This window comes from Papio anubis, chromosome X (genome assembly GCF_008728515.1).
Source record: "Papio anubis isolate 15944 chromosome X, Panubis1.0, whole genome shotgun sequence".
NCBI classification, from domain to species: Eukaryota; Metazoa; Chordata; class Mammalia; order Primates; family Cercopithecidae; genus Papio; species Papio anubis.
The window spans coordinates 11,686,426-11,710,551 of record NC_044996.1 but is presented as its reverse complement, the minus strand read 5'-3'; the positions used below and the strand labels follow the sequence as shown (position 1 = coordinate 11,710,551).

The window sequence follows — 24,126 nt, the reverse complement described above, 5'->3', positions numbered from 1 at the left end:
ACCATATGAAAAGCATAGTATCTGGGCCAGAGTGCACTGTTCCTCACAGCATAGTCCCTCACAGCTTCCCTTAGCTAGGGGTGGGAGTTCCCTGACCCCTTGTACTTCCCAGCTCACGCAACGCCCCACCCTGCTTTGGCTTGCCCTATTTGGGCTGCACCCACTGTCTAACCAGTAAAACCAATGAGATGAGCCAGGTACCTCACTTGGAAATGCAGAAATCACCCGCCTCCTTCATTGATCTTGCTGGGAGCTGCAGACCAGAGCTGTTCCTGTTTGGCCATCTTGCCAGCCACTCCCTTTAATTGTTTATTATTCATTTGGATTGAAAATATAATTACTAAAGTTTTCAATAGGAGTTATTTTATAAAGTAAGTTGTAATCTTTCAATAGAAATAGGCACTAGATGTTTTCCTAACATTTGGATTAATTTTCCTTGGATGGTGATATACCCATCAAAACATTTTTGGTAAACAAATTTAGAAAACAATTTTAAAAGGTAATAAGATAATTGAAAGCTGTTATTTTCAACAATTGTAATCAGTTTCTGACCTGCTCTATTTGATACAGCATATGCCTTTTGGTTTTCTGTTTGTTTTGTTTTCCATAACACGATATGACAGGGTGTTATTCTCACTGTTAATTGCAGTCAAGAGTACAAAAAGTTATTAGAAGTTAGCTTGTGAGCATTTAATAAATGGAATTATTGAACTCTAGACAACATCTGGGGTTCACTAAAAATGTATACCTTAATAAGAATCTTCTTTTGATTTGTTAATGTTTAGATGACAGTCATGAGAATGCAATAAATACTTCGTGTCTGGAGGTCAGCAGGATATTTTTCTAGGCCTTTCTTGTTTTTATGGTGTATAAAATAAAGTTATGTGAGCTTGATGAACAGAGGAACAAAATTCCAGGGTCTACTTCTCTTTTGTCTTATTTTTAATTTTTTTTTTTTCCTTATCAAGTTTTGTGACTTCTTACAGAGGATGAGACAAGTGTCAGTCAACCTGTGGGAGAAATCTTGGGCCACGCCTTCTCTATTTTTGATCCTCTTTCTTACTGTCTTTTAAAATATTTTTAGATTTTTATTTTGAAACAATTATAAATTCACAAGAAGTTTCAAAGATATGTACATGGAGGCCTTTTGTACCCTTCAACCAGACTCCCCAAATAGTAAAATCTTCAATACACTACCACATTACACTATCAAAACTAGAACATTAACATTGATACAATCCAGAGCTTTTTAAGATTCAACACTTTCCTTTTGACTATTCTAGGCACTTTATATTTCCATATGAATATTGTAATTATCTTGTCAATTTATATTAAAAAGTCTTTTTTGAATTTTGATTAGAATTGAGTTGAATCCACAGATGAAATTGGAAATAACTGCCATTTTACAATATTGAATCTTCCAACTGAAAATCAAAGTATACATCCCAATTTTTTTCGTATGTTATTAATTTATCAATGTAATTTTTTGTAGTTTTAACTGTACAAGTCATTCACATCTTTGTTTAGATTTATCCCTAAGCCTTTAATATTTTTAGTGATATTTTAAATTGCACTGTTCTTAGTTTCAACTTTCAGTTGTTGAAATTAACTTCCAGTTCATTCTAGGACTACCATTGGTTAAAGCATTGCCTCTTCTAATATAGAAACTTCTCATATATAACTGCTAATATATAAACATACAATTGATTTGTGTGTTGATCTCTTACTTTGTAATTTTGCTAACCTCAATTACTGTAGAACCATTTTTTTAGATTGACTTTTCTACATACACTCTCAGGTAGTCTTTGACAAAAGATACTTTTACTTCTCCCTTCCAATCGGAATGCATTTTTTTTTTTTTTTTTTTGCACTAGACACAATCTCCAGTACAAAGCTTAACTACGCCCACACTGGTGCACATGTTGGTCTTAGATTGTAGTATCCTGCATGTAACAACAACTTCCAGCACTTGAATATCCACTCCTTCCCCCACCCACATACTGGCTGAATTCATGTTGGGAGACTATATTTACTATGAACATACATCCCTCATTTGAAACAAGACTAGAATACACGGGAAAGAATGTTTATTCACTAAAGTTCTGACAGATTGAAGGCCATTGTTTCAGATTCTACATGGACATTGCGCAAAAGAACATAGGTTGAAATTTGCCTGGCAGTAGCCTAAAAGTAAATCGTCTTCAAGGTGCATTTGAAGGAACTGTAGGAGGGAAATGGGATAATTAATTATTATTTATTATATGTAACTAGTAATTAATAACTAATAATTAAATGTAGCCACACTAGCTTGGAGGGATTTGCGGTAAGACATCTAAAATACTAGGGCATGGTGAGGGCTGGAAGACAAAAGAATGAATCACTTACTAGGAATGGCTGTGGGGAAGGGCTTGAAGGAACCATCCTCTCGCTTCCATGTGAGCCATGAACATTAAACATGGAGAAATGAGGAGTGGCGGCAGATCCGTTTGGGATGCATCATCTTCACGGGATGCTGAAACAACAACAGCATTTGGTTTCCTCTATACCACTTTCCCCTCCCCTGCAAGCCCAGGGAGTGGGCAGCAGTGGTGCTCTGTGATGCCAAAGCCACCCCAGGACTGCCATTGGCTGGGACGCTGCCTGTATGATCAAACAAAGCTCAAGGGTGTGGCTTTGCCTTGTCACCAGGAGGGCATATATAGGGAGGGCAAGAGCTCTGGGACATTCCCCTGGGAAGCTTCAATATAGCTGTGGAAGTCTGGACTCTACAAGAGCCTACTAGAGACATTCTACAACCAACCACAATCATGGAACAGCCAACTTCAAGCACCAACGGGGAGAAGATGAAGAGCCCCTGTGAATCCAACAACAAAAAAAATGATGAGGTAAGATTGTTAGGTTTTGAAGGGAAGGTGAGGGTGAAAGAAAGACACACTGAGAGGGGGTGGCTCAAACAGCAACACAGGAATACTGCAGACACCTGTGGAAGTGGGGGGCCCGCTTAATGCCAGAGCCCACCGCTGCTTACAGGCTGGGGTGCTTGTAGGTATGGGTGGGAGGGGCCTGGGCAGTATGGCTTCCTGCCTGGCAGGATATTGATAAGATGGTTTTATGATCAGGCTGTTTGGTCCTTTTTCCAGTGGGATGTCATTGTGGTGTGTCTTGGAACTTTGCCCAGCAAGATACGATAGGAAAATTTCTTTAGTTGGGCCTTTGTCCGCCTTGTGTTACGATGATTAGGCAAGATTTTTCTCCCAGCCCGAACCCCCATGGAATGTTTCACTTTGACCAAGGTCTGCAAAATAGCAGGGAGCTTACTAAATGGTGGTTTGGACTCGCATTCTTTGCCTTCTACTTTAGTATAAAAGGAAGAGGGGCGTTGTTGAGTATCTGGCTGCCTCCTGCTGAATAGGGGAGCTGTAATCAGGGTTTGGGTTTTGAAGCAGTGGGTGTTGGACTTCAGAGTGGTTTTCCTGGAGGCACTGGTACTGGACTTGGCAGAGGAGAAGGATGGTATCCATGGGTTGCAGGGTGGCTGCGTGGACGAGGGAGTTTAGCCTTCGGGAGATAAAGCAGGATATGAAGGTGAGTATACATGGGCCAATTGTAGTATCAGGAGGAGGAAGATTAAGGGCCCTAAGAAAGGGGCCACCTGCTATCCCAGTGCTGAGTGCAGCAGAGATGTTTAGTTCTGCTAACACTAGAATGAGATGTAGAGCCTGCTTAGTGTGTGTGGAGGAAGATGAGACAGAAGCTACTAAAGGAACCTGGATGGTCTGCTTGTTAGGCAAAATGTTAATGTCTAGACTGAAACACCAGGGTGCATGTTCCTGACCAGTTGGCCAGTAGACAAAGATAAGAGTTTGTGCCATAAAGGAAGAATACACTGGGGGTGGACAGACAAAAGTTATAGGTTATAGTGGCAAGCCATGAGAAGCTGGGGGTTGAATTCTGCACAAACCCTTTGTTTTAACTTTTATATTTTTCCAAGTTGAATAGCTGCCAGCAAGGGTAGCCCCTCTGAGGGCCGGATAGGAAATGGTGGTGGTGGAGGAGGTGAAGGCTGTGTGGTTTTGGAGAGAGAGGGAGAAATGGGTTTTTGTAACTATTAGCCACTGTGGTCCTGACAGGGCAGAAGGATATAGGTTGCAGTTGAGGGAATTGTTTGTGGATTTTTTCCAGGGAGCACCTTTGATTTGGATACATGGAGAGCGGCGCCGTCAGAGAGGGGAGGGGTTGGTAAGAGGTGTGGGAGGGGTTGGTAGGAGGTGTGGGAGGGGTTGGTAGGAGGTGTGGGAGGGGTTGGTAGGAGGTGTGGGAGGGGTTGGTAGGAGGTGTTTTATGGAATCCGACTTGTATCATGTTTAGCTAAGAGGCTATGAGGCGTAGGAGGGTGACAGCCCTGTGTGTGACTGTGTGGGTGGATTTGATGGATTGGGGGGAAAAGGTGTTTAGCCGAGCAAGATTATAAACAGGTTGGGGAATGAATTGGTCAATTGGGTGAGATGCAGGTTTATTTTGGACCAGGTTTATGTGGCCAGGTTGACAGGAAGGGCTGTGAACTAATGGATTTGTGTGGACAAACAAGTTTAACAGTTGGAAGTGAAAGGGGAGTGTGACTGATTTAACGGGCAATGTGTGAGGCTGATGAAGGGGGCTCAATTGTTAGACATTCAGGGTGGGCACTTAGAATATCCCACAGACAAAGAGGACAAAGGAGAAAAAGGAGATTTGAGTAGGAGTGAAATTTTGGAAGGTGCCCTGCAGTCTTACCTCCTGCATTAGTGTGAGAAACTGGCAGGACTATTCAGGGACATGGGGAAGGGAAACCAGGAAAGATCTGAAATAAAGTAGGAGGTAAAATATTGGAAATTGGCGACGGAGAGTGTTATGGACTAGGGCATTTGTATTGGCAACTTCTGGAATTCTTGTTAAGTGCAGTGAGGTTGGTCCTGTGAGGGAAGGAGAATAATTTGGGGGTGAACAAATCTCTACATGTGGATCTGGTGCTCTTTTTAGTTTGGAATGGTGCATTCAGTGTGGAAAGGATGTTAGCTTTGCCCCAGTCAGAGTAGTTAGGATAACCTGGTGAGACTCATCCACTTAGGTTGGAGAGGGGAGGAGGAGGAGTCTGTGATTCAGACCCAGTCTCCTGGTTGTAGGGACAGGGAGGAGTGTTTTCAGGATGGACGTTTAGGCTGGGTCAGTAAGCATTTGCATACTGTCTCATTAGATGTTGGGTGAGGTGTAACGCCGGCCAAGTATTCCATATAGAAGGGGGAGAAAATACAGGGAGATTCTGGAGGATAAAGGGGCATTTGTACATGAGCTTAAATGGGCTTAGGCTGAGGGGCTTTTGGGAAATGACTCATAAACGCATGAGGAACAGTGGGAGAAGTGAAGTCCAGGCCATTTTAACCTTTAGGGAGAGTTTGGTTAGTTGTTGTTTTTTATACAATTTTTCCTGAAGATTCTGGGTGGTAAGGAATATGCAAAGCCCATTTAATGTTTAGAGCCTTTACCAGCTGTTGGTTAAACTGTGAAACAAATTGGCCCATTGTCTGACTGGATGCAAGAGGGGAGTTTAAACCGGTGGGTAATATGGGTGGAGAGAATAGAAGCGATGGTGTGTGCGTCTTTTCGGTGGTGGTAGGAAAAGCTTTTATCCATCCAGAGAATGTATCTACCATTGTCAGAATGTAGAGGAATCATTTTATGGGGGGCATGTGAGTGATGTTGATTTGCTAGTCCTGCCCTGGTAAGTGTCCTCAGGCCTTGTGGTTGAAAAGGAGGTGGTTTGATAGCTTCCTGAGGGGAAGTCTGAGTGCAAAGGGAGCATGCCTTAGTAATATCTTTGAGATGGGCAGCTATGGTGGAAGAATGTATATAAGTTTTTAAAAGCTGGAGTAGGGGCAGTAACCGGCATGGAAATGGTTGTGCACATATAAAAGTACAGATAGTTTTTAAAACTTGGGCAAGACACTTTATCATTGAGGTAGAACCATTTTTTCCTGAATGACACCAGCCCTGGCAATTGGGATTTGTTCCTCCTGGGTATATACGGGGTGTATGCTGAGAAAAATGAGCAATAGCGATGGGGTTGTAAGGGCTGCCTGCCAGGCTGCCAAATTCTCGGTTATGGCATCTGTAGCCTTCCGGTGTCCCTTGCAATGGATAATGGTGGCCATCAGAGGTAGTGTATCCACCCCCAGCAGCTTATGTATAAGTTTGCCATTTCTTACGGGGGTTCCTTTTGTAGTTAGAAAACCCTGTTCCTGCCAGATTAAGGCATGAGAGTGTAGGACATGGTATGCATATTTGGAATTGGTGTAAATGTTGACCCTCTTTGCCTTTGCTAGAGTGAGGGTCCTGGTTAGGGCAACTAGCTTTGCCTGTTGAGAGGTAGCATGGGGTGGGAGAGCATTGGATTCTAGGAGTTTATTTTCAGCAATGATGGCATAGCCAGCTGCTGGACATGGCTGCCTAAAAGAGCTTCCATTAATTAACCATGTATGTGTTCCCTGCAAATGGGCATCTGAAATGTGTTGGAAGGGGGAGGAGAGGGAGTCTAAGAGGTCCAGACAGGAGAGAGAGAGCTTAGAGTCAGAAGTGTTTACAGGAAGGAGGGTGGCTGAGTTGAGAGTTTTATATCTCTGGAAGGTGATTAGAGGGTTACCTATGAATAAGGCATGTACCTGCTGAAAGTGGGATGGTGGGAGGGATAGAAGAAATTGATGGTTTATGAGGTCCTGTAGGTAATAGGAAGATGCAATAGTAATGTGTTGGTAGAGAGGGAGTTTCCGTGCCTCTAAGGCCAGCGATGTGGTCACACCCGAGATTTTTAGTCAGAGTGACCAGCCTTGGATGACAGAGTCCAGTTGTTTTGAGAGATGTGCAGTGGCTCGTGGGGCATCGCCGTATGTTTGGCAGAGTAGTCCAAGAGCAAGGCCTTGGTCGGAATATACATACAAAGTACAGGGCTTGGGATTGGGCAGTCCCAGTGTCAGGGCAATGAAAAGGGCATTTTTTAGTTTTTAAGTGGGATTTGTTGGGGCAAGCTGGGTTTAGGGGTTTTAGGATGGGCCCATGTGAGGCCACGTATAGTGGCTTGGCCAGCAAGTCAAAGTTGGGAATTCACAGCCAGAAGTATCCCACAAGGCCCAAGAAGGAGGGGAGGCCCTTTTTTTCTGTGGGGAAGGGGCCTGTCACAAATTAGCTCCTTTCATTGTGTTGGGATGGCTCAAGAATTAGGGGTTAGGACAAATCCAAGGTAAGTAACTTTGGTTTGGGCTACCTGAGATTTTGTGGGTTAGGCCCAATATACTCGATTATGAAGGAAGTTTAAAACCTGAGTGGTGTGTTGAATGGATAAGTTAAGGAACGCGCTACAGAGAAGGAAGTCCTTGACATATTGGAGGAGGGTACTAGGAGCAAGGGGAAGTTCAGCTAGGTCCTTGATGAGGGCCCGTCTGAACAGGTGGGGCCTATCCCGGAACCCTTCTAAGAGTACAATCTATGTGTAAGTCCATGTGTAAGTCCTGTAAGAGTACGGGACATGTGAGTATTAGGATTTGACCAAGTTAAAGCAAAAAGACTTTAGTAAGCCGGATTTAAGGGAATAGTGAAACAGTCGTCTTTTAGTTCCAATACAGAGGATTGTGTGGTAGATGGGGGAATATGGTAGAGTATATTGGTTGAGGACCACTAGATGGATTGGTACCACTGCCTGGTTAACAACTTAGAGATCCTGGACAAAGGGGTAAGTCCTGTCTGTCTTTTGGAAAGCCAGAATAGGGGTGTTGTCGGGAGAGTTGACAGGCTTGAGAATTTGAGCTTGTAAAATTTACAGATAATAGGTTTTAGGTCCCTAAGCAAGGCTGGATTAAGGATATGTTAGGACTGATGAAGGAAACTGGAGGGGTTGTGAAGAGTTATTTTAAATGGGATGTGATGTGTGGCTATTGTGGGTTTAGAAACATTCCAAACTTCAGAATTAACAGAAGGTAACAGGGTGGATAATGAGGATGAGTGGGGGAAGAGGGAAGCATTTGGGTGTCAGAGTAAAATAAAAGGGGTAGAATTGTAGGAGCCACATTGCATGGAGACCTGGGATTGACTTAATATGTCCCACCCCAAGATAGGTGTAGGGGATTGAGGGATAACCAGGAAACAGTGGGTGAAGGGGGGTGTTGAATAGGTTGTATAATAAAGGACCAGTCTGGAGGCCGGGCACGGTGACGCACGCCTGTAATCCCAGCACTTTGGGAGGCCGAGGTGGGCAGATCATGACGTCAGGAGATCGAGTCCATTCTGGCTAACACGGTGAAACCCCATCTCTACTAAAAATACACACAAAAAAATTAACCAGGCCTGGTGGCGGGTGCCTGTAGTCCCAGCTACTTGGGAGGCTGAGGCAGGAGAATGGCATGAACCTGGGAGGCAGAGCTAGCAGTGAGCGGAGATCACGCCACTGCACTCCAGCCTGGGCGACAGAGCGAAACTCTGTCTCAAAATAAATAAATAAATTAATTAATTAATTAATTAATTAAAGGACCAGTCTGTTTGTGCCTAGAGGCGATTCCATTGATTCTCACAATAGAGATCGAAGAACTGAAAAAGGGTCCAGAATATTCTGGTAAAACTGAGTAACTAGTTGTCCTATTGAGTATCCAATAGGAAAGACATGGGCTTACCAGAGACTGATAGCATTACCCTGGGTTCTGTGGAGGTGATAGAGGTGGGGGCGGTGGACTCCAGGCCCCATCAGACTTCAGGTACAGGTGGTGAAGCAGGATGAAGAGTTTCACTGAGCACAGTCTAACTTCCAGTGTTGCTTGATACGACAGATGGGGCAAGGTTTCCAGAGTATCCTGGGATTGGGTAGACTTTTTCCCAGTGTTCATGTTGGACGAACTTACAACAGGCTCCTGGAGTTAACCGTTGCCAAGTTGAGGAATTCTGTATGCCTTGGGAACCCTGTTGAGTGGCAGCTATCAGCATGTGGTATTTAGCCTGGTCCTTTTTTAGGTTTGGGGTTTTTAGTTCCTCCTCTCTATTCTTAAAGACCTTAAAGGCCACTTTGATTAAGTCTCTTTGGAAGGTTTGAGGGCCATCCTCCAGTTTTTAAAGTTTCTTTCAAATGTCTGGGGCTGACTGGGAGATAAAGTGTAAATGGAGGTCGATTTTCCCCTTATTGGTATTAGGGCTTAAGGTGGTCTATTTAGTTGTGACCTTTGAAAGGTGGGAGATGAAAGGAGCAGGGACAGCTTTATTTATGCCAGCTAGAAGGCATGATATCATATGGCCCGGTTTCTGTCTGTCTACGGAAGTCACCTGAAAATTCCACCTGGGGTCAGTTCTGGGGACAGCTACGGTTCCTATTGGGTTATGAGAAGCATCTTGTTGGTGGAGGATGTTCTCATGGGCCTGGGTGCCAATAAAGATGTGTTCCCTGTCTTCCAAGGTGAGGGTAGAGGAGAGGATGACATATATGTCATGGCAGGTAAGGCCATAAGATTTAGAGAAGTACAGAAATTCCTTGTGGAAGGAGGTAGGATCCATTGAATAGGTGTCAAGTCTCTTTTCACTATGGGAAAAGTCAGCTAGAGAGAAGGGAACTTGAATTCAGATTATGCCTTCAGCCCTCGCGACCTCCTGCAAGGGAAGGACTTTGGAAGACCTTTGGACACGTGCCTGGTTTTCGGCAAAAGAGGGTTGGGCATGAGACCTGGTTTGAGGTGGAGAAGGAAGGGGGATGGAGGGTTACAGTAAGGGGGTGGAGGAGCCGGATCCGAAGGAGAAGGTGGAGGGAATGGTGGTGGGCAGGAGGCTGAAGAATGGGTGTGTTGGCCAGGTTGAAATTCAGAGGAGGAAGCCTTGTCTGTAGGAGGAGGCATTTTGGGGGGTTTCTCCTTGAGGAGGAAGATTTGAAAAGATGAACAAGATTGGCAGAGAGGGAGAGCGAGCTGTGAACAGAGATAAGCAAAGCACTTCAGATCATTTACCATTGTGCTGGAGAAAGTTTTTAGATTATGTTGAATTTGGAAGTTGAATGTTGTGTTTTATGGAAGAGGGGAGTGTATACTCTGGAAGGCAGTGAATACCCCTGAGGAAAGTGAGTACCCTGGAAGGCAGTGAATACCCCAGTGGGGAGCGAGCACTCCAGAGAGAAGTGAATACCCCAGAGGAAAGTGAGCACTCGATTCCTCCTGGGAGAAGGGACCCGGAGAGTCGGGGCAGCCCCACAACTATTCATGCTCCCCAGAGGCCGGAGCAGCCAGAGTGGCAAACGTTCTGAGGGTGTACCCTAAGAATGTAGGCTGCAGTCACCTGGTGACTGTGGAGACCTGTCACCCAGCACTGGAATATTTTGGAGAACAGGCAGAAATAGCGAGGAATCCAGAAAGGAGGAAGACAGACACTCACCCAATAGTTGAAGCCCAGTGTAGGATGTGATGTCCAGCAATGGGGGTGATCCTTGTTGCAGCTGCCTGGAAAGGGGAAGAAATGAAAAATAGGGTGGATTGTTTGATCGATATCTGGAGGTTAGCCCGGGGCTGGGGAAGACTAGAGAATAAGGGGAATGGAACTGGGAACAGGGAGTACACTCAGGATCTGGAAGCAGACCCTGGTCTAGTTTGTGCTGCTTGCTGCTTTCCAGGTTGCAACAGAAAACTCACCCATTAGAACCCAATCACCATTCCAGGTTTTGGCACCAAAATGATAGGTTTTGAAGGGAAGGCGAGGATGAAAGAAAGACACACAGAGAGGGGGCAGCTCAAACAGCAACACAGGAATATTTTAGACACCTGTGGAAGTGGAGGACAAGCTTAATGCCAGTGCCCACCAATGTTTACAGGATGGGGTCCTTACAGGTATGGGTGGGAGGGAGCTGGGCAGTATGGCTTGCTGCCCGGCAGGATATTAATAAGATGTCTTATGATCAGGTGGTTTGGCCCTTTTTCCGGTGGAATATCATTGTGGTGTTCCTTAGAACTCTGTTAAGCAAGATATGATAGGGATGTTTCTTTAGTTGAGTCTTTATGAACCCTGTGGTCAGGTGGTTAGGCAGGATGTTTCTCATGGCCTGAACCCCCATGGAATGTTTCACTTTGACCAAGGTCTGCAAAATAGCAAACAGCTTACAAAATGGTGCAGTTTGGACTAACAGATGACCCTACCCATGCTCTTCTTCTTCTTCCCCATAGATCCCTACCCTATGATTCCACCTTGTTCTTCTCTGGCACAAACCCCTTCCTCAACCTGCATTCCTTCTCATAAAGCCCCCCTTGCTATCCAGTCTCTATCCTACTCACCCAAAATAATGTCTTTCTGGCCTCTCCCTGTTTTCTCACCAGATGCAGGAGGCACCAAACAGAGTCTTAGCCCTCAAACAGAGCTTTCAAAAGGCAAAAACAGTAGAATATCTAACAATAATAGTGTATTACTACAGGAAGGGTAAGAAAATAAATTCAAATCAACTGGAGAATGACCAGTCCCAAGAGAACTCCATCAATCCAGGCCAAGAGGAAGAGGACGAAGACCTAGACTCATCTGAATTATCTTCACAGGAGGACGAAGACCTATACTCATCTGAAATATCTTCACAGGAGGATGAAGACCTAGACTCATCTGAAGGATCTTCACAGGAGTATGAAGACCTAGACTCATTTGAAATATCTTCACAAGAGGACGAAGACCTATTCTCATCTGAAATATCTTCACAGGAGGACGAAGACCCAGACTTATCTGAAGGATCTTCACAGGAGGGTGAGGAGGACTAGTCAAACATGGAGAAACCAAATTGGACAAATCCTCACCACCAATGGCAATGATTACAATAAAATCAAGTTTGAGGAGCTGATGACTGTGTATATCTCTGCCTGTTTTCTGATGGTGGGGAGGAAGGGAAGGGAAGAGGTAGGCATTTGAGAAGGGAAGGATATGACATCCTGTAGTGTTGGCAGACAGACCCACAGGTTGACAGTTAGCCAGACATTGTAAATAAGGCCTGGGGGATAACTTATTCCTAGAGACAAATTTTCTTCTTAAAATTTTATCTAACAGGAGAGGAAGAAAAGGACATGGTGTTTGGAGCATGTGAATGTGTAGAAGGGCATTTAAAAAGATCTGTATTGGCTGGGCGTGGTGGCTCATGCCTGTAATTCCAGCAATTTGGGAGGCCAAGGCAGACGATCACCTGAGGTCAGGAGTTCGAGACTAGCCTGTCCAACATGGCAAACCCCAGTCTCTACTAAAAAAAAAAAAATACAAAAATTAGCTGGGTGTGGTGGCAGGTGCCTGTAATCCCAGCTACTCAGGAGGCTGAGGCAGGGGAATCACTTGAACCCAGGAGGTGGAAGTTGCAGTGAGCTGAGATCTGGCCACTGCACTCCAGCCTAGGGGACAGAGCGAGACTCTGTCTCCAAAAATAAATAAATAAAATAAAATACAAAGATCTGTATTGTATGTAGGTGACAGTGACACTCTTTCCAAAATGAAGACATCAAAATCACCACCTCTAGGCCACAGACCTCATAGTGGTTTGGGTTGCAGCTCAACCAATACTGTGAGCAACTGAAGCCCCTCATAAGGACCAAAAACCTCACCCTACATAAAGTAAGACAGCATGTCACACACACCAAAATAATGGTGTTTGGAGGCCATGGTCCCAATACTAGGGCATTTGCTTGTTAAGAAACTAGTGGCCATTGTCTACTGCAGGCAATAAATGAAAGCATAGTCTACAGAGAATTTGAATACAATGATACAAGTAAAAGTTGGTATTTTTATTACCACTTCCATACACCAGCATTTCTATAGAATGTCAATGATTAAGAATTCTTCCCTTTAAAAAAATATTGTTTTTATTGAAGGGAATACAATAAAGTGGTTTGGCATCAATGTAGAGGGCTGAGTTATATTCTTTGAATTCATTGCTCAAGACCCTCTCCTGTTTGTTTACTCATTCACTCTCCTTTATTTGCATGATCCAGTTTTATTTCTCTTGTCTACATTGGCAATCATTGTAATGCATTTGATGTGTACCCTTTTCTCTGTATGAGTGTCAATACATGTTTTTTTTATTGTTTGTGGACATTTGTTTTCAATTTATGTAGCCATTGTCAGTATTTAATGTTTCACTCAGGCCTGTTTTTAAGATGCATCTATTTATGTATAATCTGTTCTTCCCTTGTAAATGAATATATCAGGCACATTTTTGTATTTTGTAAATTTTAGAAAGATATTTTGATATTTAATTTTTGTACCCACCTTCTGGTCCATGTTTTAATTTATACCTTAGTGTTACATTTTCTTTCAAGTGACTGTAAATAGTATCATGTGTTTAATTTTGATTTCCACATGTTCAATGTTAGTATATAGAAGTGTGATGGATTTTTTATTTCTATTTTAAAAGAAATTTTATTGTGTATATTTGAGGCTTATAACATGATATTATGGGATACATAAAGTAAAATGGTTACTATGGTGAAGCAGATTAGCATACCTCTCTTCTTAGTTTTTAAGTGTGTGACAATAGCAGCTAAAATCTACTTATTTAGCAAAAATTCATGATGCAGTTTCATCAGCTTTAGTCCCCCTGTACATTAGATCTTTATGCTTGTTTATCCATATTGTGGCAAATGCCAAGATCTCTTTTCTTTAAGTCTGAATAATATTTAATTCTGTATAACTATAAATACACACACACACACACACACCACATTTTTAAATCCATTCATCCATTGATGGGCATTTAAATGGTTTCCATATCTGGGCTATTGTGAATAATGCTGTAATGAATGAGACAGTGCATATATCCATATGAGGCTGTGATTTCATCTCCTTTGGGTATATACCCAGAAGAAGGATTGCTGGGTCATATGGTAGTTACATTTTAATTTATTTAGAAACCTCCATACTGTTTTACATAATGGTTATACCAATCTACATTTCCACCAAGAGTGTACTAGATTTGTTTTTTCTTCACACTCTCATCAAAATTTCTTATTTATTGTTTAATTGATAATAGCCATCTTAACAAGTTTGAAGTGATATTCTGGTTTTAGTAGGCATTTCTCTTATGATTAATGATGTTGAACATCTTTTAATGTATCTGTTAGCATGCCATTGTGAGAAATAATATGAAGAGATACCATACTGTATCTTTTAGTCCATTTCCTCCAGTTATAAGATCTTGCAAAAGTACAATCAAAAGTACAAAAGTACATCACAACCAGAAAACTGGCATTAGTACAGTTCATCTGTTCAGATCACCAATTTTGCATGTGTTCATTTGTGTGTGTGTGTTTAGTTATATTCAGTTTTATCATATGCCTACCTTCAAGGGACAACCACCATATTAATATAGAAGAGTTTCATCAATACAAGGATCTCTCATTTTTCCTGTAATAGCTACACCCTAGCTTTCCCGTCAAGTTCATAATCCCTAGTGACCACTATTCTCAGCCTATATAATTTTGTTATTTTGAGAATCTTATATAAATGGAATAATTTGAATTTGAGAAAGATGATTTAGGATATCTGGTAGGGGAAATTTCTAAGCAGCAAAGCATTCAAGATGTAACCCGGATTATTCTGAAAGCATTCAGTTATATGCATTCACAAAGAGATGGTTTGCTATTGGAACATACACTTGAAAGGGAAGCAGAGCATAAAAGTTTGGAAAATTTAGCGGCCTGATGATGTGATAAAAGAGAAAACATCATTTTCTGGGGAGGAATTTAGCACACTGCAGATATTTGCATAAGTAATGAGGAGCCAAATGTTAATCACCAAGATAACGGACAAAATGTCTTCAGGGCATATCAGAGCTCTTGGCTGCAGCCCCTCCCATAACAGGCCAGGAAGCCTGGGAAAAAAAAATGGTTTCTCTGGGACCAGGGCCCCCGCTGCTCTCTGCAGCCTCTGGACATGGCACCCTGCATTCCAGCTGTTTCAGTGCCAGTCGTGGCTAAAAGGGTGGCTTCCATATGGTTTGGGGCCTGCAGTGAACGAAAGTTAAGAATTGAGGTTTGGGAACCTCCACCTAAGTTTTAGAGGATGTATGAAAATGCCTGGATGTCCAGCCAGAAGTCTGCTGCCTTCTTTATAAAATTATAAAATATCTGAAGCCTTGCCAGCCATGCAGAACCGTAAGTCAATAAAACCTCCTTTGTTTATAAATTACCCAGGCTCAGGTAGTATCTTTATAGCAGTGTGAAAATGCACTAATACAAATACTTAACTGAGAACCTATTTCAGGTGAGTTGGTATATAGTGAGAAAACATAAAACTATTCAAAGGATAAAATAACTAGAATTAGATATTTTTCCTGGAGGTATAGCTCTATTTTTATCATTTGGATTACCCTTTGGCAATCTCACTTTACTGTAGTATGCTGTTCATTCCTATCAAGAGCATCATGTTTAGCTACTTACAAAAGAGAGAACTTAAGCATAGATATCCATGATTAAAATTGTAACTAAATTGATTATGAAACACATGACAGGGAATCTAAATATTGCTATTGCTTGATTAAACAGGCAATGCATATCCTTAATAAACAACTGTGTTCTTTGATCTATATCTTAGAGTCTGTAAAATATATTAATACTTCTACCTTAAAAATAATACATTATTTTGTGTAGTCATATAGCACTAGATGAGTGTCAACTGGGAACACACTACCAGAAATACCAAAATCTCTCACCTGGCTTTCTAGAATATTGATAACTCTCCATTTTCTTTCTTGATCTTTCTACCAGGTTCTTTCCATTGCTCCAGTAAACTAAAAAGTTTTAAAGACTTTCATGGAGTACTGACTTCTCATATGCCCCATTTCCTTGACCTCCAGCTCACCCCAACACAGCTTACAAAAACATTATAAGAGGGAGAGGAAGCATAGTACATTGCAGTTAATGGCATGCACTTTGGAACCACTGTCTAGTGTTGTGATTTGGGGCAAGTAATATAGCCCCGTATATGCTTTACTTTCTCCACCTCATAGAGTTATCAGGATAATTAAATTAATGATAACTTATTTGTAAAGCACTTAGAACAATTTCAGGCACGTAACAGGTATTATGCAGAAAGTTTTAAAATCAACAAGTCTCTCTAGGCTTAGCACAGACATTACCACCTCCAAGAATCTTTCCATAATTTTGCTCTCACAAAACCAGGTTACATGCCCCTCCCCTTTAAATTCCTCCTCCGTGTGCTCTAGCTTCTCATTATATTCATCACACTATAATGTAGTTGTCAATTGCTCTTAGGATTTCCCCATTGGAGTGATAGACAGGGAAGATGTTCTACAGCTGATAAATGGAAGTTTCCTTATGGCAGGAATTTTATCTTTTTTCCATCTATCAGATCCCCAGTGCCTAGGATAGTATCAAGCGCAGACACATGTAACTAAAAAAATTGTTGAGTGAATTGTCTAAATTTTTCATCTGATAAGTTTCTTAATCCTTTTATATGCTCACCTATTATAGTACTTCACATTACAGATACACAATAATAATAACATTAATAGTAATTAATCAATATATACCTGTCATGAACTGCCTTGGTCTGTTTTGTGCTGATACAACTGAATAAGACTGGGTAATTTATAAATACAAAAATGTTTCTCCCACAGTTCTGGAGGCTAGAAAGTTCAAGACCAGGTCATGAGGATCTGATGAAGGTCTTCTTGCTCTATCCTCACATGGTGGAAGTGAAATTTTCTGATGACATAATCTTACATAATTACAAATTTGCTGATAACATAATCTTACATAAAAAAATCTAGAGACTTTAATGGAAAACTGTTAGAATTAATAAATGAATTGAGTAAAGTTGCAAGATAAAAAATCAACATTAAAAATTAGTAGCATTTCTATGTATTGGTAACAAATAATCTGAAAAGAAAATTATGAAAACAATATGATTTAGAGTAGTAACAAAAAATTAAATACTGAGGTGTAAACTCCACTAAAGAGGTAAAATACCTGGATACTGAAAATGTAAAACACTGACAAAAGAAATTTAAAAGACACAAATAAATGGAAAGATTTTTCCTGTTCATAAATATTATGAAAATGTCATAATTGAATCTCTAAAAAGTAGGAGGATTTTTTTATGAGGATCAGTGTCAAACAAATAAGACATTTATTGACTCTTACCATGAGCCATACACTCTTCTAAGGTCTTTACATATATTACTTTTTTTAATCTTCATCATCATTCTATGAAGCTAGCATAATTATTATGCTCATGTTATAACTGAGGAAACTGAGGTGAAGGCAATTTAAGTAACTTGCCCAAAGTCATACAATGATAAGAGATGGAGAGCAAGTCAGGGACTTTAGATTTTGCATTGCTAGCCATCACATTGCACCTGAAACCTTCTGATACATCTATAGTATGTTTGAAGGGAGGTTCAACTCAATTTTGAAATTAGTTCCACCCATTTAAATATATTCTGAAATACATCCACTTTTCAGTTAGGTTTCCGGGTTTCCTATGGATATAATTAATATTGTTAATAAGATGTAGCTTGTGGAACAAGCTCCCCGTAGAAGAAAGAGTCACGACGTGAAAGTTAAAAAAGACTTTTATTTGATTTCTGGCTCTCTCACTTACTGAGCAATTTATTTAATTGTCTTAGCCTCAGTTCTTCAGCAACCAAACCAACATAATTTTATTGGCTTTAGGATTTCTATGTATGCCATTCAGAGTCCTAGTATGATTCACATGAAAAAGGAGTGATTGGGAAGGTTCAGTGAAGATATTATTTATAAGACATAAGAAACCAGCAAGGCTTCTGATCAGTAATGAGGAGCCATTATCACTCCTCAGCTTGAAGGATCAATGAAAAGGAGATACAAGAACCCAAAGAAATTGTCTTTCACTGTGGATAGTATAAGGCTGCTGAAGTGGAGCTGGAAGCTTTAGTTGATGGGCACCCACAAGTTCTTGGTGACCATATGGGAGGAAGCCAGGAGAACAGATTCCTGCCCTTTCTCTCCTCCCTTGCTACAATCTCCTGTGTCTTTTCCACTGAATCCAGCAGAAGCCAAAGGGAAAGAGAACCAAGTTGTTGCAGCCTATACAAATCAGACCCCTGGGGTACCAGGAAAACAAGGGTGAAGAAAGGATCCACAGTACACACACTGATAACATTATAAGATGAACATTGCATGTGAAAATGCTGTCATGCAGCATGGGCTTAATAATTATTAATTTACTTTTTTCCTATAGTGGTCATTTTTTGTTTCTGCCAGCTCTGCATTGCACCCTCCTCTTTCCGTAAAATCAGCTTTCCTTTAATAAATACACTAATCCTGGGATAGTAAGAGGGCTCCATGTAAAAATATGTCAGTGCTTGAAAGTTTTATTTTTAGGGAGAGATTCTGTAGCATAGTGGTTTAAACCAAGGGATTTAGAATGAGAGTGCCTGGGTCTGAATCACAGTTCACTTACTAGCTGTGACCTTGGGTAATTTTTAGGAGCTTGCTGAGCCTCAGTTCTCATTTCTGCATAAATGGAGTGTAATACTAATAGTGACTCAACAGGGCGATTTTGAAAATTAAATAAATCAATATGTATATATAAGTACATTATATGGTGACTATTAAAAATAGATGAGCCTGTATGCAAGACTTACCTATTATTTTTCCATGTGGTCTTGTTAATATTGACATTCAGGTAATCCACCCACTGCCTTCATGACTGAACCTCCCTTTGGATAGGTATGTGTCTCTGGCTGGGCCGATCTGACTTTTTCTCCTGAGAAGCTGAATTATGTACTGAATGACACAAGGTTAAAACAAACTGTTGATGCTGAAGTCACTCTGACAGCAAGGCCCTTAAGAAACTGCGAATTATTTCTCACTATGCAATCCCTGGAATTATCTTGGTTTTATACTTCCAGATTGGTCACTTATTCCTTCGATTTTTAAACAAACTTTTTTACTTTTTATATTTTAAACAACTTTATGGAGATACAATTCTCATATACTAAAATTCACCCATTAAAGGCATACAATTTAATGTTTTTAGTACATTCATAGAGTTGTACAACCATTGCCAAAATCTAATTTTGGAACACTTTTATCACTCCCAAAAGAAACACCTTACCTTCTTTGGTACTCACCCCTTCATTCCCTTCAACCACCTCTCTCTAGCGCCTGACAATCATTAATCTACATTCTGTTCCTACGGATTTTAGACAAGGGTGCCAAGAAAATTCAATGATGAAAAGGTAATATTTCTAAAATATGGTGTTGAGACAACTAGATGCCCACATGCAAAAGAATGAATTTTTACCCCTACCTCACAGTCTATACAAAAATTAATTCAAAATGTTAAAATACCTAAATAAAGGAAGTGAAACTCTTAGAAGAAACATAAGTACAAATTTTATTCCTGTGATTTGTGAGTCACCTAATATCCTTTCAACAATTTCCTTTTAGCGTTTTGGGTTTGTCTAAAATTCTGTTTTGTTTTATTGTTATTGTTGTTTACTTACTTGCAAGCACAGGACTCTACCATATAGCTCTCCACCCCTGACTCCCTTGCAGTTAGAATATCATAATACTGATAGGAGTAATATAGTGTTTTCTTCCTCAAAAGCATCCCCACTACCACCTACATTTCCACCCCAGCTACATGAAGGTGAATGTATGGCATGATTGAACTAAAACACGTTATCTCAGCTTATGTCTGATTGGATCTGAGAACACCATTGTAGGTATCTTCACCTGCCAAGTGGCAATTGACTATTTTCTTGAGTAAAATGCAACACTGCTAAGAATATTTGTGAAAGTTTTTATTTTGCAATTTGACTGTAAGATTCTTGCCTAATACTTTGAGCAGGACTATTTTTCTACCTCTTAAGAAACAGACCGGACTCCCCGTGTTGTTGACCCTAGGTTATTACCCTTATTGAAAAACTAAATTTAGGCTTAAACTCAAGAGCATTTTTTCTAAGAGTTTTCCTGAGTCGGCAATGCTAATCTCCATGGTATTTAACTAGTCAGTCTCTGGCAGTGTTTTGGCATGTGTTTTTACAGGGCTAAATGAAGTTGCAATGAACTTAAAATAAAAGACAAATAGAAGTTGACAAGTTGTTCAGTTTGGCACCATGACCATTAAACTCAATGTAAGGAACCAGACGAGGCTGCTGTGAATTCTGGAATGAAAGAATGGAATTAAGAGGACTTATCACAAAAGAATACTAGTGACTTGCTACTTAGTGATAGTCTATTTATTAGGCATTTCAATTTAACTTGTATGTCAGCAATTTTAATTTTCCAAATGAACTGAATAAGAATATAAAAACCCTTTAAATAGAAAACCCATATATATCTCTCTGTGTCTGTGTGGTGGTGGAGGAGGAGGTGTTGAAGGAAGAAATCGATCTGATATTACCATCAGTAATATGGCATTCTTACCGTAAGAGGGTCAAGGATGAATACGTGTATTCAAAGATCTAAAACAAACAGGTCAAATGACAATGGTGTTTGCTGCTTTGCTGCTTGAATCATAAATGGTAACATTCTTTTACTTTGCACATTACCACAGCTGTTCATTAAATCGCATAAAAGAAAATGCAAATTGCCTTCCCCATAAAGTAAATGCAAGAGTATTCTCAAGGTTGGACCATCTTGCTGAGAAAGTGTACAACAACTGTAGAACTCAAATAATAATAATAACAGTAACAAAGCCTTCTGTTGTATAGGATGGAAGATGCACAGTTTCAACAATTTGCAGGATTCTTTTTTTCTCCGAGCAAGTCAATTGAACCACATGCTTGAGAAAACACATTTTTGATATTCTAGAGAAATAATTACAGATTTTTCACATGAGAAAAGTGCAGATAAAAAACAGCAATGAGTGCACTGATATCCATCTAAAGAAGAGAATAAGCTTGTTGTTAAGTGTAGGCAATAAGACAGATAAGGATGTCAAGTAATGTATCAACATATGTGGGAAAAAAAGAAGAGTACGTAAAAATAGGAAGTAAACTAACCATCTCCTCTCCTGCTTTTTTCTTTTATATCTTTTGCTGCTCCTGCAATGAATTGTTTTTTCCTACCTAAGCATAAAATGCTACAGTCTCTTGTTATCCAGCCCCATATACATTTATACTTTACTATACCTTCTTCTTGATGATTCCATTTAGTCCTATGGCTTCATTTGTTATCTATTCCACATATACGTAACTTCCACATGTATAACTCCAGCTCAGACATTTCTTCTGAATTCTAGAACAAGTCTCCATTTGTCTCCTGAATGTGCCTACATAGGTACCTGAAAGGCATATCAAATTCAGCATGTCTGAAACTAAACTCATGATCTTCTTTCCACAACATGCTCTTCTGGCAACTCCATCTCAAAATGGCACCACCATTCATTTATCTGTGAAAGTCAGAAACCCAAAGCTCATCCTTGATATTCCCATTTCATTCGTATCCCACACGTCATTCATTAGTGGCAGAAGCACAATTTAAACCAATATAGTAACTTTCAGTTTAGTACAACTCCACTATTCCACAGAGTAATAAGGACCCCAGAGTCTAATAAGCAAACATTTAATAGATTTAATCTCATCAGACCTATTTTCTCTATATTTAGTCACCAGTATTTGTTCATAATGCATTCCCAGGGGGAGGGTAAGGGGACATGTACTAAAGAAGAATTGTGAAAACTGGGCAATATTCCCAGAGAGCTCATTTTAAAATGTTAAAAGTTCTTAATTACCTTTCACTTTGAAATTTAACTGTTTATTATAATGTTATGGGATACTAAGTGAGACTTTTCCTAATTCTCCAGAATGAAAACCTTCAGTCTACAGCTGAGGATAAAGAGGCTCTAAGAAACCTATATTCTTAAGATACCTGTCAAAAATTTTGGCCCAACACTTTCCTAAGGACTCAATAAAATTACCAAGTGGTAGCACATATTGTACTAGTACCTCCAACAATCATCCCCAAATTTTTCCTTCCTCTAACTTATCAGTATATTTTTAAAAACTGCAGAAGAGAGAACAAAATAATCAAAGTCAAGAACAATTGTTGCAGGAGTGACCGGGGTTGTGTGCAGGTATCACCCAACCAGAATGTACTCTTGCCTTGGTGCTGAATCAGGATACTGGGGGTCTCTTGCTATGCCAGATAGAAGCTTCATGTTTGCTGGATCGTAGAGTTGAGAGGCTGAGTTGGATGCTTCATAGGAGCACTGATGTGAGAGAGGGAGAGAGAGAGGTGATATAAAGTTATTGGCTATTTGCCAATGAGTAAAGAAGTATTTCAGTATTTCAACAATGTTTCTCAGTGAAGGGAAGATATTGGCATTGGGATATCACTATTCTCCAGGGACTGCCCATGCACTGCAGGACATTTAATATCTCTTACTCCTGGAAATTAAATGCTGTTTCAGTCACTCCAAGACAATCAATAATCCCTTCACACATTTTAAAAGGCTCCCTGAGTGGTAGGGCAGTACTGCACACCTTGTGACCCACTTCCATATGTACCACACTAGGGAACTATACAACTAAATAAATCCAGGGAGCTTCTGAAAATCTAAAACATGAGCCAAAAAGGGAGGCAGCAATTTGATTCCTTTTTTGCGGAGGAAACCTGATGGCCAAGAAGAGTTAACAGAAAAGAAGCAATACAAACAGCAACAAAAATCATCACAGCCAAGAAGTAAATACATTCATTTGCTCCACTGTCCGTCCTCCTCAACACCCTGAACGAATTAGGTCTTGAAGAATTAGGACAGGAGAAGTATCTACCTCAGATTCTGCCCTGCCACACCTAAACTACCAGCATTCCAGTTTAAGCTTGTGATGAAGGGAAAGGAAGAGAAAGAAAACTTTGGGGATTCAGGGGGAAGTATGCTGCTCAAGTGATGGGGGCACCAAAATCTGACAAATAACCACTAAAGAAATTTGTCATGTAACCAAACACCACCTGTTTCCCAATAATCTATGAAAAAAAAAATATATATACACACACACACACACATGATCATCAGATTCTCCAAGGTTGAAGTGAAAACACAAAAGGTAAATGCAGCAAGAGAGAAGGGACAGATCACCTACTAAGAGAACCTCATCAGGCTAGCAAGAGACTTGTCAGCAGAAACCCTACAAGCCAGAAGAGATTCAGTGCCTATATTCAACATTCTTAAAGAAAAGAATTTTCAGTGAAGATTTTAATATTCAGTCAAACTAAGCTACATAAGCAAATAACAAATAAAATCCTGGTGGGACACATTGGCTAGTGCCTGCAATCCTGACACTTTAGGAGGCTGAGGCAGGTGGATCACCTGAGGTCAGGAGTTCCAGAACAGCCTGACCAACATGGAGAAACCCCACCTCTACTAAAAATACAAAATTAGTTGGGCGTGGTAGTGCATGCCTGTAGTCCCAGCTACTCGGGAGGCCGAAGCAGGAGAATCGCTTGAACCTGGGAGACAGAGGGTGCAGTGAGCCGAGATCGCACCAGTGCACTCCAGCCTGGGCAACAAGAGTGAAACTCCATCTCAAAAAAAAAAAAAAAAAGAAATAAGATTCTTTTCATACATACAAGCAAATGCTAAGGGAATTCATTACTACCAGACCTGCCTTACAATGCCTTACAAGAGATCCTGAAAGGAGTGCTAAATACAAAAAAGTAAAACTGTTACTGGTTACTACAAAAACACAATCAAGTACACAGACCTGTTATACTATACAGCAGCCACACAAACAAGTCTGCATAATAACCAGCTAATAACATGATAACAGGATCAAATTCACATCAACACTCACCTTGACTGTAAATGAGCTAAATGCCCCAATTAAAAGGCACAAAGTGGCAAGTTGGATAAAGAACCAAAACCTGACAGTACGCTGTCTTCAAGACACCCATCTCATGTGCAATGACACCCATAGACTCAAAGTAAAGAGATGGAAAAAATCTATGAAGCAAACAAACAAACAAACAAACAAAAAACAGGAAAAAAAGCAGAAGCTGCTATCAGTTTTAATTCTTTAGTGAGGGATTTTTTGTTTGTATCAGTTTTAATTTTTATTAGTGAAGGTATAGGAAACTGGATATACTTTTATTATCCTTGTGGGAGCATTGAAAG

The 24,126-nt window shown here is 40.5% G+C and overlaps 1 protein-coding gene and 1 long non-coding RNA gene across 2 annotated transcripts; one reads left to right on the top strand and one right to left on the bottom strand.

Annotated features, from left to right (window-relative positions):
- Positions 1–2,065: 2,065 nt before the first annotated feature.
- On the bottom strand, positions 2,066–2,593 carry LOC108583640. Its single transcript, XR_001898429.3, has 2 exons — positions 2,386–2,593; positions 2,066–2,221 (listed from the first exon to the last, which is right to left on the bottom strand). It is a non-coding gene; the product is annotated as an uncharacterized LOC108583640 (long non-coding RNA).
- A 113-nt stretch (positions 2,594–2,706) lies between these two features.
- LOC100999705 (sperm protein associated with the nucleus on the X chromosome N2-like) lies at positions 2,707–11,863 on the top strand. The gene is made up of 2 exons (XM_017953737.3): positions 2,707–2,885; positions 11,358–11,863. Exons 1-2 carry the CDS (start codon positions 2,808–2,810, stop codon positions 11,781–11,783), a joined length of 504 nt encoding a protein of 167 aa, XP_017809226.2. The 5' UTR covers positions 2,707–2,807; the 3' UTR covers positions 11,784–11,863.
- Positions 11,864–24,126: the final 12,263 nt, after the last annotated feature.